At 40.6% G+C, this 18,212-nt stretch overlaps 1 protein-coding gene across 2 annotated transcripts in view; it reads right to left on the bottom strand.

Moving 5' to 3' along the window:
- Positions 1-3,286: 3,286 nt before the first annotated feature.
- COPB1 (COPI coat complex subunit beta 1) overlaps positions 3,287-18,212 on the bottom strand; it is a 721,336-nt gene continuing 706,410 nt past the window's right edge. For both annotated transcript variants that reach the window (XM_044082795.1, XM_044082796.1), the window contains exon 22: positions 3,287-3,607. In XM_044082795.1, the coding sequence (XP_043938730.1) occupies positions 3,548-3,607 (60 nt within the window). In that variant the 3' untranslated portion in view covers positions 3,287-3,547. The remainder of the gene's footprint in view (positions 3,608-18,212) is intronic.

Here is an 18,212-nt window from a genome sequence, read left to right as displayed (position 1 = left end):
GATAAAAAGAAAAAAGTCACTGTGATAGAAGAGATCTTAAGGGAACTTAGAACTCATTTTAGTAAAATTAATCAATTTAATCCAGCAATGGATCCACAACATGCAATTAAACCTTTTATTAGGAAATAAACTAAAAATAAACTGACAAGTGAACAACTGAAATTAATACCTAGACCTATATTGATATTAGAACTCAAAAATCAAATTAATAAACTACAGCCTAACAAGGCTCCAGGCAATGACAGCATAATATCAGAACTTTATATGATTATGCCTAAGGAAGCTTTAAACATCTTACTCCATGTTTTTCATTTAGTTAAAGATTTAATAATATTTCCACCTTCATGGAAATATACGCTTACATCTCCAGTCTTGAAAACAGATAAGCATCCAACTGAGTGTTCCTCATATAGACCAATTTCACTACTAAACGCTGATTACAAAACATTCATGTCTATACTCGATACTAGAATTTAACAATTTCTTCCATATTTAATTAATAATGATCAAACTGGATTTATAAAAATAGAAATACAATAACATTACAAGAATATTAACTGTAACTGATTATACTAATGATATAAAAGATAATTTAACTTTAATAAGCTTAGACATCAACAGTGCTTCTGACACAGTTAATTGGAAATATCGATTATTGGTCTTGGAAGAATACAATTTCTCAAAGGGTTTTCTGCAACTTATAAATATTCCCTATGAAAATTCCTTAGCTTATATAAAATAGGTTCTTATGTTTCTGAATCAATTTTGATTACTAAAGGAACAAAGCAAGGCTGTCCATTGTCATCTTTACTTTTTACTTTGATTATGGAACCATTTCCGAATTACACAAGATCAAAATCAGATATTAACGGAATACAAATAAACAGTTATCTAAATTCAAAAATACTTTTGTTTCCTGATGATACACTTTTAACACTGATAATAAAAATTCTCTTAATTGCCGTTTGAGGCTATTGAAACTTATCAATCTAAGTCTGGTCTTACATTTAATGAAAACAAAACAAAATTTCATGTATAAATTCCAGTACATGTGACATGAAATAAAGATTTTCTAAATATGTTGTAAAAGATAATAAAATGAAATATTTAGGAATAATTTTAACTAAAATCTTTAAGGATATAATACATATAAATTATAGTAAACATCTGAATAATATTAAAAATCTTATTAATAAATGGAACAAATTCCTATTTTCAATAGAAAGGCTTTCAATAATAACAATGGTAATATTACCAAAATATTACATATAACACAGTCATTAACTCTTCCTATCCCTAAACAATATATAAGAGAATTTAATTATTTAATTCTTAGATTTCTTTGGTATCCCAACAAACCTAAATTGACCCTTAATCATCATTTGAGAAGTTGGTCTTATGGGGGAATTGGATTACCTGATTTAGAATTATATTTCTTAGCAACTATTATAAAGGCAATTACTTCTGAGACAAACAATTACACTGCTAAATGGAAAAACATACAAGAGAGAATTTGTCTAATATCTAACCATCTAATATATGCACATCACAATAAGACACCTAATAACTTATATTTTGGAAAATCAAAACCAAAGTAACTCACCCTATATCTCCATGACATTGATCAATTTTAAAAGTTATGTATACAAAAATCCAGAATATAAAGCTTGGCTATTCTTAACATTCCCTATAGCATACACACTAAATAATATAAGCACATTCAATAAAGCTACGATGACTATATTTAAAGAAAAAAATAATATTTTCGTATCAGTTGATGGAAAAACAAAGTTACACTGCATAGATTTTATCTTAAAAAAAATAATTTAAATAATGAAATGTGGTTAGATATTCAAAATTGTGGATACTCAATTGAGCAGAGAGTAAGCTTAATGCAACCATCAATAAACAAACAAACAAAAAAAACAGTTCCAAATTTTATAGAACTTCTAACTATTCTGATGCATCAAAACATTACAGAAAAGGGGCTTCTGTCTAAAATATATAAGATGATTAAAAATAATACAGAATATTACAAAAAAAAATTGGGACTATTTTAAATCTTTTAATAACTATTACCCAAGTGATGATGAAAAATATATTTTATCATCCTCTAAATAAACCACTTCATCCATAAAATAGAAATTATTTTCTTGGAAATTTATGCATAAAGCATTCATTACACTACATAAAATAGAATTAATGTCTAAAAATAATTTTGGATGCTCGAGTTGTAAGCTGAACATTAAAGCATATTGGCAAAATATTATTTATGAATGTATTGCAATTAAACCATTTTGGAATGATGTTAATTCTTTTTTGCATGCTTTATTCAGTGATAATTTTACACTAAACAAATCATTAATTTTATTTAATACTGCAATTCCTTCATGTGTTAAAAAATAAATAATTCTCTTCTTTGGAGTGTCTTGTCAATTGCAAGAAAAGGAGTAACCAAAAATTGGAAAAGTGAGTCGACTCCAAAATTAAAAGAATTTCTCAACACTGCAACCAAAGTTTGTCATATACGATTATTGTCAATTAAGGAAAAAACAGCTAGAACCACCACTTCGTATAATTCGTGGGTAAAACTCAAGCAACTGTTAAATAAGCAGTCACTGGAAAATTAGAAATGAAAGACAATTTCATAAACTAATTGAATTTCTCAACCTATTTACCTTTGTAGACACCTTTGTAAACAGTTGTTTTTGTTATCTTTTCTTGCATTGTTTGTTTTTCTTATTCAGTTTCTATACATATTGTAATGTTACATTTTGTTGTTCACTTGTAAATCTCAATAAAAATATTTAGGAAAAAAATATCCAAATACAATTAAAACTAGCAAATACAGTCATATGTGTGAAGTTTATACCTACTTTTGATGATCGGGACAGGGACACATATCCAGGACTTGAAATTAATAATTACTTTTATAAATCACTTTACCACCATAAAATGAGAAACACAGTGCAACCAACAGCATCAGTGTTGGAAATGACAAAATTAAACATAGAAAAATAAGTGGAAATACTAGTGATGTTATGTAAAACAAAATGGCATGGTTCCTTTTAGGTAAAATTTAAATATAATTTTGCACTCACAGCCACAGATCTTTTTAACCACTGAAAACAAGAAACACGTGAACATGTTACCCTGAAATGTCAGGCAAAGTAAATGTGCATTACTGGTTCACCTCTGTCAACAGCACATCACTATGACAGCCGTGATTCACTGTCAAGTAAAATGAGTTCCATCGTCATGTCAAGGATTACTCCCACAAGTTTTGTTTCCTGGTACAAATTTCTTTAATGTACTGTGATACACCTTACTGTAAATCAGAGAAATTCCATTACCACATACAAAATTCCATATGGCAGACAATGACATCTTACAGGTAACTTTATTTTGTACAATGAGATAAATTAATAGGTGCAATGGAGTCAGTGTAAAAGCAAACACTGTTCTAAGAATATAAAAAAGCCTTGTTTTGTTAGTACAGTTCTAATGTCTCAGGGTCATGGATGGATCCAAAAAAGCAATAACCTTCCTAGACATTTGACTTCTTCTGAGACAGGTTAATCTTGTCTCCAAGACTCAGAGCCATTCCCTGGGGGAGGGGGGAAAGAAAAAAAAGGCAGTTAGCTGGCATAAAGACCACACAACATATTAGTCATCTGCACTTAGCTTTTACAATTAAGTCACATAGTTCTGGGCTTCTTTTCCATATAGTAAGAACTGTGTAGATCAGCATACAGGTTGTGTACATGAACTAAGCAATTCCATCAGAAAAGTTGTACCATACAATAATAGATGTTACCAGAGACTTTCACTTGTAAGACTTTGTCTACATGCATTAAAAGAGTTTGAGGAATATATTTTTGCAAGACGCAGGTGATATGAAGAATTCACAACAGCAAATAATCACCTGCTGATATTTTACATTGTAAACATTCCTAGTTTCTTAGAATCTTGTATATCTGTCATTGTTATCTTTCATTTTTAAAGCACTGGTTCACATTTGTTATTACTTCTGCATTTAACTAAACCTAAGCACAGCATACTAGAATCAAGTTGTTAAAGAACACCAGCAACTTCTTATGATACAACAAAGCTCCTGTAGGAAATCCATTAATGACAGTTTAATCTGCCTTATTCTTTGACCTCAGTAAACTACTACATCTCTGACATGAAGTGAAGTAGGACTAAATACTGTGCAAGCAACCACTGCAATCCTAAGACAAATTTATGACCTCTCTGTTCTTTATTCTTGGAAAAGAAATGCATGACGTACACCAGCTCTTCTCTACCTAAAGGGAAGAGATGAAGAAATATTCAGTTTATCTAAACTTGTTCATCTGATTCAGATGACTCACTCTCTCTCTCTCTTTTTTTTTTTTTTTTTTGCTTCCCTCCCCAGGACATCACCAGATGGCTCCTTTATCATCAATCCATGACTTGTTTATTCCAAATGGAGATGACCCAAGCATTCGTGAGTGAGGTGTGAGCACTACTGGCAGTTTGTCCCTTTTTGGGAACACTAATTGGCCGTACACTGTTCAGAAAAAGTGATGTGTTGGGGAGCAAGCCAGCTTGCAAGTCCTGGGGGACAACCTACTCTATTCCCCATGGTAGAACCAATCCCCTAATGGCAGCTTCTTGAGCCTATGATGGCTGTCTGAAGGGAAGAATGCTTCTGCATGCCATGATCCCCCTCTGCATCCCAGTGCTTAGCTCACTATGACAGGGTGGGCTCAGCCATTTCAGACTACACTGGGTAGCACCTAGTGCTCCTGCTCTGTATTATCCTTGTGGAAAGCCAAAGCTGCTTCCCTCCCCAGGATGGGTGAACTGTTAGTAACCACCAGCTTCCACTGAACTTAGATCACCTGCAGCACAGTGAGGGCTTTTCCTGCTATACTAAGGAGATTGCTTGCTTTGAATGAAACTTGAGCTGATACTTCACACTGTGTGAAAGATCCCTCTTCTCTACTTTCTGCTCTGGAAAAGAAAAGGAGATAAAACTGGTTCAGGGAAAATTAAGAAACCACTTATAGGAACAAACAAGGGTTTGCCTTAAGGGACTTCAATTTTTCTGAAAGACTAGATACAGTTCCCTACATGTAATGGCTTCTAGCTTCAAGACTCTACATGCAAAGGTACAAGCCACTAGGAAAAGCTTAACCCAAAACACAAGCTGAAAAATATGAATGAGGGAACAGTAAGCTCGTCAGTCCTGAAGTTAAGAACTCAAGGAAGGAAGGAAGGAGTAAGGTCTTCATAAACCAGGAGGAGCTCAAGCACTCCTTTAAGGAACTTCTTGCCTAGCAGTTGCTATACCACAAACCAGTCCTTCAGAAGGTCTTGATAGCCAAAAAGAGCAGACAGATACATTGATAATGGAATACCTGAAACCCAAATCATACAGATGCCTGACAAACACCAAGGTGAGCTGTAAATGGTCTTATTGGGGCAATCCACTGTACCACTATGCTGAAAAAGAAAATAATTCTTCTACTTGCCAGACTAGGCTTGTTTTACAGGTTTTCAACCAACATTTATTACTTTAAGAACTCCAGCCAGAAGATCCAGTGGAACCAAAGGATCTAAAGCAGGAGTCAGGCCCTGTGGTACCAGTCTGCTGAAGAAGAAAAAAATCTGCCATTTGGTAGTGCAGACTTGTATTCTAAAAGGCTTCCTAGCAGCCGTTCTCGTCTCAAAAAACTCCAGCCAGAACATGATGTGGAGCAAGAGGATTTAAAGCAGAAGTAAGGCTATGAAGTGAAAGTCTGTCTACCCACATTGGAGGACCTCCTTGGCTGCTAAAGTAGTACAGCCAGAAATGGAGCACTTCCTGGCCACCTACAGGTGGCAAACATAATGTATTGCCTTCCATACGTTAACTTTATGTTGAGTGCACAAGATCAGCAGGAATGCAGAAAGTCATACAGGAATCTCCCATGCCAGCAGACAGAAAACAAACCTACTGCAAACTCCCCACTGCCTTACTGCACTGAGCAAAACCGGTGGGACAACCATTTTTCTACGTGGCAAAGAGACTGATCTCCAGAATGCCTCATTTCCAAAAAAGTCTGATCCAAGTACAGTTTCTGAATCCATAACTCAGGGAAGGAATGGAAGAGCAGCTCTAAGAGTCCATCAATAGGACTTCTTCCCCTGGGACATGGGCCATTGACTGAATGATGCCCATTGTTCACAGCCACCTGCATGATGCACGCCTCTCTGTATACTAAAAACCTGGTGCACCCTTGTCTGTTTTGATACCATACAACCAAGTCTTTAGACCAAATTAGGATGGGTTCTAGAAGTAATGTTTGCTCAAAGGCTTTTAAAGGGGGGGGGGTTGTCCACTGCTCTCTCTGGATGATGTGCAATCCCCTGATTCAGTGGGAGAGCCTTTTATAAATCATAAAGTCAAGGCAAGAGCCACACCCAGATGGCAAAGATATTCATCAAGATCTGTGACAGGTTCAAATGCACATATAGGCTCAAATGGAGTTCACAGAACTCGCCACTGCTCCAGAGCCCAGTGATATAGATCTAACACAAGAAAAATGCATCACAGCATGGTGGCACCACAAACACTGTTACTACTGTCCAATTTAACAATCACATTTTCAAGCATGCAAAACAATATAATGGAAAATGTAGCAACAAAAGCTGCCGTGGTATCTGAGCCTTTACCTAAAAGTGTTTTCACCCAGGTTACTAAAGTCATGTGGCTTTAGATACCTTCGCTGTAGGCATGAATGACTGGCAGTGCAGACTAACCAATCCTACTCGTATAAAGGCAGTCTTTTAAGGTGGGATCAGAGGACTTCTCCCAGTTTATGATCAGTTCTTGGGACTGCAACGATAAATGCACCCACTGCAGAGATGCAACAGGGAAGCCACTTGAGGCTTCAAGGAATAATCATCCATGGAGGAAAGGCTCAAATACAAGAGAATGCCCCCCCCCCCCCGCCATCCCCAACAGGCAAATCAAAGTAAGCCAAGAAATTAGGTAAATTAACCTGGATAGTAATCCCCAAATTACAACAACATGCGCCTGGAGCGTTTCTCCCCAGCCGTCCGCTGAAAACCGTCTTTGTTCCAAGTCAGACTTTCCTGGTAAACACATGTTAAATAAATAAAATTAAAAAAAAATAACCCTTGCACCAGAAAAAGTATAGTTGAGTTAAATACTTTCTATAACATGTGGCACTTGCCTACCACCTCTAGATCAAGACCAAAACCACTACATGATACATCAGAGAAAGAATTGACAAAAGACATTGTACTTCATGGCAAAAAAGAACTGAAGGAGACACAGGATGACATCCACTTTATACTATGAATGTTATGATGGCCCTGGGAAAGTGGGAACTGGCTGGCTGTGGGATGGGTGGTATTAAGCTCTGGAAGTCAGGGAAGTGACCCTACAACCTTGAATGCATCTGATTTCCCAGAGTTATGGCAATGGTGACACATACAAAGAATATTTGAAGATAGCACAAGCACCTTTTCCTCTTATGTCATATCCTACTGACATGAGTGGCATAGGAAGGGTGGCCCTGTGTCAGAATGTCTGAAAGGTTATTAGACTGGCCAGATGGACAGGCATCCTTACGCATTATAAGCCCATATGTAATGATTTATTCTGCAGCTGTGATCCTTACGATGAACATCCCTCAGTTCCTGGGATCAAGTAATTCACAGTAAGAAATAAAAAATGGAGTGTCCAGGCACTGAAGTGAACAGGATCCTATAATGGATTCAACACTTGTCTTCTGCAACTGGGACACGGGATCCTGTGTGTGTTGCCAAATCCCTGTGAAAGAGATGTCAGTTAATGTGGCAAAAACAAACCAAGTTTTGTACTTCTTCACTGTGAGAAGAACCTTTACAACTATTGAAACTGGAAGAAATATGAATGGCTTGGCAGTGTAATGTGAACTGTGGGCTATGGATGAGAACCGTGGTAGCAAAATACTTTTTTTGGAGGCTTACAGGTTTTCTCAAATGATCTCAGATATTCAACCGCTCCCAAAACATCTGTGGACTGAGTTACCAACTCACGGTCCAAAGAACACTGCTTTTATCTGGTAGAGTAAATGTAGTCACACAACTAATGGCAGATTATGTATCTAAATGGCTAGTCTGCAAGAATGGTGCATATTTGTACTGCAGTGGCTGCCTCCAAGACCTAATTTTTGTATGCCTTCAGGAGATAAGAATTGCTAATATTTCTTTTAAATTCATGTGCAACGATGCCAGGGACCAAGTCTGCTAAACCACTGTAGAGTCAAGATGCATTCCCTAACCCAAATCAGAGCCATCAGTGATCAGAACGTTTGTCAGATGTACTGGAATGAACAATTTTCTCAGGTTTAAGGAAACTGCACTTACCACTCATTGCAGCTCCTCGGCCAAAGATATGACCAGCAAGTTCTCAACTTAAGATATCCATCAGCTCATCAGTTCGATTCCTGAGACAATGATGAAATTTCCTTGTACAAAGGCTACCATTCTGCATACTGATAATGCTGTGATTCAGCACAGATGAGAATAATCAAACAGATAATCTGGACAGGACTGTTATTTGGATATGGTCAATAATTCCAACAGCCAAATCATCGAGCACAAAATGAATCTGTTGACGAGACACCACATCTTCACCTCAAGTATAGGAGGTTGGAAAAACTCAAACCAAGTATTTAAGGGGGGTAAGCTCCCTGCACATCTCATGTTTGGGACTGTATTCCCCAAATTACCCAATGCTTAGATGCATACTAAATACAGCTCAATATGATGGAAAAAGGGGAAAAGATCCATCTCTACATGGAGAACTGTTAAAACCAGAACAATGCTTAAAAAAAGGACTTGACTTTAGTCAATCAGTAAGAAACTTGATAAGAGAAACATAAATAAATCACCTCTGCGTTCTCGCATGACAAAAAAACTATATCCCATTACTCAATAAGAAAGGATGCCTTGACCTTCAACCTTCCTTCAGTCAAGAACACAGTCTCATAAAAAATGCTGCAAAAATATTCACATTTAGCCTGATAAAGAACCCCCAAAAGTATGCACATTAAAAGAACAATTTTAGATGCCGGCTAGCTGTTGACTAGCCTGAGTTTGAATCAGACAGTTGAAAACTGGGAAGACATGACTAACAGCCAAACAAAAGATTCTCAGATATTAAAAAAAACTTAAATGGAAGAACTGCAAAATGATACCCTCAGAAACTTCAGTTGTGTGCACTTACCATAAATGTAGATGTTTGAGTGTATTCACTGTTGCAGTCATTACATTTGGGTTATCCGCCTGCAGGTAGCCCTCAGCCGGCCTGAATATCAAATTCTTGGATTCCTGCATCGGATGCTGTCTCTTCTTCCATGACATCAGGTCATCAGAGTTATAAAACATGCAGCCGACGCCATTACATCAGTGTTTCTTGCCCCAGATGTCAGGTGCCCCCATAATGGAAAGCAATTATGTGTTAGGTTACACCTATAACAAAAAGTAAATACACCAGAAAGCTGAAATACACTAAACAAGAAGAAAAGTATAGCCAAGAGAAGTCAAGGGGCTGGATGGAGGGTAACCCGGACTGCAACAGTGAATACACTCGAACATCTACATTTATGGTAAGTGTACACAACTGTACTATATTCTTATGTTTCACTGTTCAGGCTTGTTGGCTGTTGGTGAAGCACCGACCAAGAGGAGAAAACGCTGAGAGAAGAAAGGAGCCACTTTTGAATATTTTAAGTATTTTTACTCTGTTTATTTGCTAAGTTTTTCTTCATAGCCGCCTATTTTGGGCATTTTCTGGCTTGTTAAACTTGATTTCTGCATTAGCAACTGTATTTAGAGCACAACCTAAAGCTGTTTGCTGAATTTCCTGTTTGCACTTATTTTTAAAATCGTTTTATTATCAAAACTTGCATTTTATCTGTCTTTGGCTTAGCACTCTTGTGTGGGGTCATTTACTGCACTGTTATAACTTGTTAGTACTTGTGAACCTCTGCTATCTCTGAAAAAAACAAAAAAACAAAAAAAAAATCTTGCTTTTTTCCCACTTTTCTGAGATTTAAAAAAGTTCAGTTACAGGCTTGCTGTTCTTGAACTGTTTGTAAGTTTCTGTGAGGCCATTTTTTGCTTGGGCTAAAGGGAAGTCTCTCTGTTGATCAGTGGCAGTGAAAAACATTGAGCAGCCTGCCTGCCCCTGTGGGAGTGGTTACTGACTTGAAACTCTAGTTTTATTGGCCATTTTGGGTCAATTCCAAAACTCCTTCATCTTCCTCTCTTAAAACCTGGTTGCCTCGTGGTTTTGGCGTCTTTTCAGGCTTGTTGGCTGTTGGTGAAGCACCCACCAAGAGGAGAAAAAGCTGAGAGAAGAAAGGAGCCACTTTTGAGATTTAAGTATTTTTCCTCTGTTTATTTGCTACGTTTTTCTGCATAGCCGCCTATTTTGAGCATTTTCTGGCTTGTTAAAACTTGATTTCTGCATTAGTAACTGTATTTAGAGTACAACATAAAGCTGTTTGCTGAATTTCCTGTTTGCACTTATTTTTAAAATCGTTATTTTCTCAAAACTTGCATTTTACCTGTCTTTGGCCTAGCACTCTTGTGTGGGGTCATTTACTGCACTGTTATAACTTGTTAATACTTATGAACCTCTGCTATCTCTGAAAAAAACAAAAAAACAAAACAAAAAATCTTGCTTTTTTCCCACTTTTCTGAGATTTAAAAAAGTTAAGTTACAGGCTTGCTGTTCTTGAACTGTTTGTAAGTTTCTGTGAGGCCATTTTTTGCTTGGGCTAAAGGGAAGTCTCTCTGTTGATCAGTGGCAGTGAAAAACATTGAGCAGCCTGCCTGCCCCCTGTGGGAGTGGTTACTGACTTGAAACTGTAGTTTTATTGGCCATTTTGGGTCAATTCCAAAACTCCTTCATCTTCCTCTCTTAAAACCCTCTTTTGCGCGGTTTTGCGCGTTTTTGTGCATAGCGCAACAGCAGGTAGCGCCGCCTAATTGGGTTTAAACTATTCCTGGCTCCACAAAGTCTGCTCTTCACTTTTTCCCTTAGAACTGATCTCTCTCTCAATTTAAACACCATATTCTCATTCTAAGGCCCTTCACTGGTCCAATTAAGTAATCCTACAAGTTAGCACTATTAAACCATAAGCACTACTTACTCTTATACTCTCTACGATTACCCTGTCCCCTATTGGTCCGTCTTAAATTCAGTTTCCCTATATTACTCTAGCATGTCCAAAGGTCAGTCAATGGTTTCCTCTGCAGTCCAGCTGGTGAATCTGGGAATTTTGAGGCAATGTTACAACTGTCTCATGTACACGGACAACCCTCTCCTCCTCCAAACAGGTTCAAATATATGTGAGAGATGCAACTATTTAGCCAAACTGGAGGCTGAGCTCTCTCATCTCAAAACTGGTGCAACCAGTCAGGAGGAGAAGGTAACCTCACACAACACAATTAAAGTATCACATAGTCCCACCACATCAGCGAACCAAACACATAAATACACAAAAACATACTCGGAGGCTCTAAATAAAAATCTACCTAAGCAACAGAGACCTCCAAAGCAGACATCCAAGCAAACGCTACCTCAAAACAAAACACGCACAACACATAGCCCACAAAGTCAGTGTGCCAAGCAGCCACAGCCCTTAAGGCTGAATAACACACCTGATACTCTTGTAATAGGTGACTCTATTGTCAGACACACTGACGTCCCGCTCACCAGGCTGAATAAAGAGAAGGTCACGGTGAGCTGCCTGTCGGGTGCTAGGATCCGCCACATAACGCAAGCACTCAGGTCACTCCAAAGCAAATACAAATATGACTCAGTCATTGTACATGCTGGTGTGAATGACCTGAGACGTACCTCCCTGGACTACATGAAAAGAGACATAGTGGAGCTCTCTGATCATGTAGCCCAGGCTGGTATGACCCTGACCTTGAGCAGCATCTTACCCTCACCTAGAATGATGCCACAGTACAAAGACAAAATGATCGATTTTAACAATTGGCTAAAATTTTGGTGTCATTCAAAGGGGATCCAGTGTCTGTCAGCCTGGGATGACATGCTCGACAAGCCACGTTGCTTTGCTAGGGACGGCTTGCACCTGTCACCACTGGGCTTTCGGATAGTGGCAAAGGCTCTTACCACCCCTATAGTGCCTTTTTTAGGCAAGGCTCAAAAGTCAAACCCACCCCCATAGACAGCACAAGGAATAAGAAACTAAGGGTAATGCTGCTAAACGCCAGAAGTCTTACCCTCAAGATGCACGCACTCGAAGCTCTCCTCAGTATGGAGAACATCAATATCTGTGCAGTGACAGAAACCTGGTTCAAGGCTCCAGAGAGCACCCCAGCACTACCAGGCTATACCTCATATCATGCTTTTCGGCCCCAAAACCCGGACCGAACCACAAAAGGAGGGGGAGTTTCCATATTTATCAAGGATATCCACACCTCCAGGTTAGTGGCATTGCACGAAGTATCGGAGACCATCCATGTGCAACTAACAGTGGGCAAGACTGCTTTTCAGTTTATAGCATCCTACAGACCACCCTCTCAAAGTCAGGAATCCCACTCGGCTTTCCTGAAAACATTGGAGAACATGAAGATCTCTCCGAACACCATTATATTGGGCGACTTCAACTACCCAAACATTGACTGGGAGCACTACTCAAGCCCCAGCACCTTAGCCCAAAGGTTCCTGGAAATTATAAACTCAAATGCTATGGAACAACTAGTCACCACTCCCACAAGAGGGGACAACATACTAGACCTGATCATTACCAACATGGGAACTCTATGCTCCACACCAGAAGTATATCCCTCATTGGTAAGATCAGACCATAAATTAATTTCACTGGATGTCCACATCCCGACCCCACCCCCAGCCCAGAAAACCACTGTGAAAAACTTCTCAAAAGCGAACTTCTCACTTCTCAAAACTGAAGTGGAATCCTTCAAGGCCCCAGGGCCAGTGAAAACTACGGCCCAAACTGCAGAATCCTACATAAACGCATTCTACGGACATCTCCAGGAATGCATGGATCATGCTATCTCAAACAAAACCAAGACCCAATCATCCAAAGGCAGGCGTCCAGTCTGGTGGACCCCTGCCATAAATAAACTGTACAACAGAAGGAGGAAGCTACTACATGATAGAGCAAAATCCCTAATAGGGAAGGCATCTCTGATCAGTACTAGCAAAACATTACGATCCCTCATAAAATCCTCCAAGGCCAGCTTCGAGAGAAAAATTGCACAGGACACCAAAGACAATCATAAGGCTTTTTTCAGTTATGTTAGAAACCTGGGATGCAACTCCCAGACTTGTTCTGAGTTGATTCTAAACGACAAAAAATACAATGAACCCACAGACATCGCCAATATCCTGGCAGACAGGTTCAGTGCAAACTTCTCCCCCCCCCCCCAAAAGAGCAAGTATCTATCCCAGCAGAGGGCTGCCTCCCAAACATCTCTGATGCTCAGGTGAAGGCTGCCCTCTCCAAAGCAAAAAACACTGCTTCCATGGGACCAGATGGCGTCCCAGGTTGCGTCCGACATGAACTCCAAGAGGAACTAATCCCTCAAATAAAACAGCTATACAATCTCAGCCTCACTACAGGATATGTGCCCACAGAATGGCGTACAGCAACAGTGGTCCCACTCCACAAAGGTGGAGCCTCTATGAACCCTGGAAACTATCGCCCCATAAGCCTGACTAGCTTAGTCTGCAAGGCTATGGAGAGGATCATCATGGAGCTCATAAACAAAGACATTGGGGACCTACAGACACTAGATCCTACCCAGTTCAGCTTTGTCAAGGGTAGATCCTGCCTTTTGAACCTGGTTGACTTCTTCAAAACAGTCACCAAAGCCATAGATGAAGGGAAGGTAGTCCACACAGCCTATCTGGACCTTGCAAAGGCATTTGACACAATACCCCACTCGGGCATCATAGATAAGCTATCCAGCTTAAATATAAACCCCTATGTCACAAGATGGGTCGCAAACTGGCTCAAAGACAGAACCCACAGAGTAAGGGTTGCTGGAGCCATGTCAGACTCGAAACCGGTCACAAGTGGCGTCCCACAGGGTTCTGTCCTGGGACCACTCTTGTTCGGTATATACTTTTCTGAGGTACAGGCAAACGTGGGAGGACTATGGCTCACCAAGTTCGCAGATGACTGCAAACTGGGCGCCATAATCAACTCTCCAGCTGACACAAACATCCTTCAAAAAGGTCTCACAGAGACAGATAACTGGTGCCAGCGCCATGGTTTAAAGCTAAATGCCAAAAATGTATAGTCATACCCTTTGGCAAAACAATGTGCCCACAAATTACCACATAGGCGGAAACCCATTAAGTACAGAGAAAGTTATTAGGGACCTGGGGACCCAAGTTGATAGCAATCTCTCCTTTGAAAACCACACTGCCAAAGTGGTTAGAAAGACCTTCTACATAGCCCACCTCATCACGAAGGGTTTCACATCTAGATCAAGAGAGGTAATCGTGCCCCTTTATTCATCCCTCATCAGGCCCATTATAGAATACAATGCCCCTTTGGGATGTACCTTACCCGACACCTGCAGCAATTAGAAAGACCCCAAAAGTATCTCACCAAGAGGATCAAGGGTCTCAAACAGATGCCATATGCTGCTCGGTTAACAAAACTCCAGCTCTACTCAGTTACATACCGCCTACTTCGAGGCGATCTATGCCTGACATACAAAGCTATGTCAAATCCAGAATTAATGGACATGCTCCACCTCAGTAAATCTAAATCCCTTAGAGCCACACGCTCGAGGGACTTGAACCTCAGCACAGAAATAAATAGAACTTGCTGGAGGGACAGGTTCATAACCCAGAGGCTCCCTTCGCTCTGGAATAGAATTCCAGTTCATGTGAGGCAGAGCACCTCACTGAATCTCTTCAAGAAGAATCTCGATAGGTGGATGGGGGATCGTAGGTTTGTCCCAGGGATTACTCCCGTGTCACTATTAGACAGAGGCACAGTAAACTAAACCTTAAAAAGGGCACAGTATACTCAAATCAAGGGGTGGCGTAAACCATACAGAATCGGGCTAGGCTTATAATTGCCTCAGGGCAGATAGCCTAGTATGAACCTATGAACTGTTGCAGTCATTACATTTGGGTTGATTCCCAAAGCTAAGGAAAGGAGGAGGATGCTAGAGAGCATTAGGACCAGCTATTAAGCCCTGCAAAACTGCAGCGGCAAAACCAGCTCTGGATTTAGAAAAAATAGGCATGTGGTAATTCTTGGTGAAGGTATGTACAGAGCTCCAGGTAGCAGCTTCTAGGATGTCCCTGGTAGGGACCCCTTTGAGAAAGGCTGTAGAGGTAGATGCAGCCCTGGTGGAATGTGATCTTATCCCCTGTGGGGTGGGTTTTCTATGGTGCTTATAGCAGAAATTAATGAAATGGGCTATCCACTTAGAAATGGTTTGCTTTGAAATGGCCTTCCCCTTTGCCCCTGCAGCAAAGCCAACTAGCAGCTGTTAAGATTTTCTGAGAGGCTTCGTCCTGTCCAAAAAAAATCTAAGTTGCCTGTGCACATCCAAAGAGTGCAGTATTCATTCTCCTTTGTTTTGTGGATTTGGGAAAAAAGTAGGCAAATGAATGGACTGATTAAGGGCCACACTAGACACCACCTTGGGCATAAAGGAAGGATTGGTCCTGAGGGGCACCCTGTCTACATGGAAGATGAAGAATGTTTCCACTGCCATGAGGGCCTGTAATTCAGACACTCTTCTTGCTGAAGTGATGGCTAGAAGGAAGGCTGTTTTCCAAGAAAGGAATTTCAACTCTGCAGTTGCAGCTGGCTCAAAAGGAGGTAGAGTGAGCTTTTCCAATACAAAGTTAAGGTCCCAGGCTGGAGTAGGGGCTCTCCTGGGTGATCTTAAATTTTTGGCCCCTCTGAGGAATTGCTTTAGCAGGGGGTGAGAGAAGAGGGGTGGTTCAGTATTATAATGAGCAGAAATGGCAGAGACATGAATTTTAATTGGTGAGAAGGAAAGGCCCTTGTGGAGCATCTCTGTTAAGTACTGAAGAATATGCGGTAAGCTGGGCACCGTTGTGCCCATCCCCTGAATCTGGCTCCAGGAACAGTATTCTTTTCCACTTTTCAGCACAGGATTTTCTAGTACTAGGCCTCCTTGCCTCCAGAATGACATCTAGCACCTGTTTACTGAGGGATGTTATTGGAGAGCTCAAGGAATTAGCCAGGCTGCAAGGTTCGGGGTTTCAAGTTGAGGGTGCAGAATCTGGCCCTCCTGCTGGGACAGCAAGGATGGGGTCTGAGGCAGGTGCCATGGTTCCAGCAGTGCCACACTGCGCAAGAAGGGATACCAGTGTTGGCGTGGCCAGTCTGGTGCAATCAGTATTGTCCTTGCTTTGTCCTGTTTGATCTTTAGCAGAACTTTCGAGAGAAGAGGCAGAGGGGGGAAAGGCATAAACTGAGAGGCTTTCCCAGGTGAAGGACAGGGCATCCACTTTCCAAGCTTGACTGTGGGAAGTCCTTGTGCAGAATTTGTCCAATTGGTAGTTCTGAGGGGAGGCAAACAGGTCTATCTCTGGATTCCCCCATTCGTTTCTCAAAAGGTTGAATAATCTTTGGTTCCAGTTTCCACTCATGTGGGTCCATGAGATTTCTGCTTAGGTCGTCTGCCAGTGAATTTAGCTTGCCTGGCAGGAACTGAGTTTGTAGGTGCACTTGGTAGCTCAAGGCTGTGTTACACAGAGCCATGGCTAGTCTGCAGACAGGGTATGAGTGGGTTCCCCCTGCTTGTTTATGTACCACATAACAGTGGTGTTGTCCGTCTTTACCAATAATTGTCCTGGAAGAAGGTGGTCCTTGAAGGCTGTCAGGGAATTCTGTACAGCTAACATTTCTTTTTGTTTGATATGCAGGTGCATCTGACTCTGGTTCCATTTGCCCTGCATGCACTGCCCTGCCAAGTGAGCCCCCCATGCATAGTCTGATGCATCTGTTAAGGTTTGAGCGGCAGGGGGTAGAGTGAATGGGAGCCCCTTGTTGTGGTAGCAGGCCTCTGCCCACCAAAGGAACTCTGTCTTTATGCAAGGAATGATAGGAATCATTGATTCCAGGTCCTGAGAATGTTGACACCATAGGCTTTTTAGATACCACTGTAGTTTCCTCATATGCAGTCTTGCATATGGAATTAGTAGAATGCAAGAGGCCATAAACCCCAGGACTTGCAGGATTTTCCTTGCAGATAGCTGGGTCTTTGTGGCCAGTAGTTTGAAGTAGACTGTCAAATAAACTTGCTTCTCTGGTGTGAAGTAAGCCATCCGGGAAGTTGTGTTCAAGCTTGCTCCCAGGAATATAATTTTTGGCAGGGTACTAGATGAGACTTCTTTTCGTTTATGGTGTATCCCAGTGAGGTTAGAAGTTTCTTTACAAATGCCAGATGTTTTAGTAGCATGTCCTGGCTTTCTGCCTGAATTAGACAATCGTCCAGGTATGGGTATATTTGAATATATCTTTGCCTGCAAAATGCAATGACTGGAGCTAGACACTTTGTGAATACCCTGGGCGCAGTAGATAAGCCAAAAGGAAGTGCAGAGAACTGATAGTGCATGCAGCCTGCTCTGAAGCGTAGGTATTTCCTGCAAGATTCCCTTATTGGAATGTGCAGGTAAGCTTCCTTTAAGTCTAAGGTTGCCAACCAGGTATCATTGCCTAGCATAGGAAGTAGCTGTTGAAGTGACAGCATTTTGAATTTTGGGATTACCAAAAAGATGCTTAGAATAGAGAGGTCCAGGATAGGACACCAGGAGATGTCTTTTCTGGGTACCAAGAAAAGTCTTGAGTAAAAACCTTGTCCCCTTTCTTCTGCTGGGACAGGTTGAATAGCCCTGATACTTAGAAGGGAGAGAACCTGCTGTTGAGCCTCTGCCCACTGATTTGGGGGTAGGTCTGGCCAACCGTTTGGGGTTGGTAAGATGTGGAAGTGGAATCTGTATCCTTGGAAAACTATATTTAAAACTCATTTGTTCTGGGTAATGAGTTCCCAGTTTTTTGCATGCAGGGCGATCTTTCCCCCTAAGGGAGCAGGCAGTTGAGCAGGGCTTGGAAGGTTTAAGGTTAAGTCATTGTGACATTTTTCCATAGGGGGATGTCTTG

Source organism: Protopterus annectens, chromosome 9.part0 (assembly GCF_019279795.1).
Source record: "Protopterus annectens isolate FY-2018-M chromosome 9.part0, PAN1.0, whole genome shotgun sequence".
In the NCBI taxonomy this organism is placed as follows: domain Eukaryota; kingdom Metazoa; phylum Chordata; order Ceratodontiformes; family Protopteridae; genus Protopterus; species Protopterus annectens.
The sequence above is the reverse complement of the archived record's forward strand: the minus strand, read 5'-3'. Positions and strand labels throughout refer to the sequence as shown.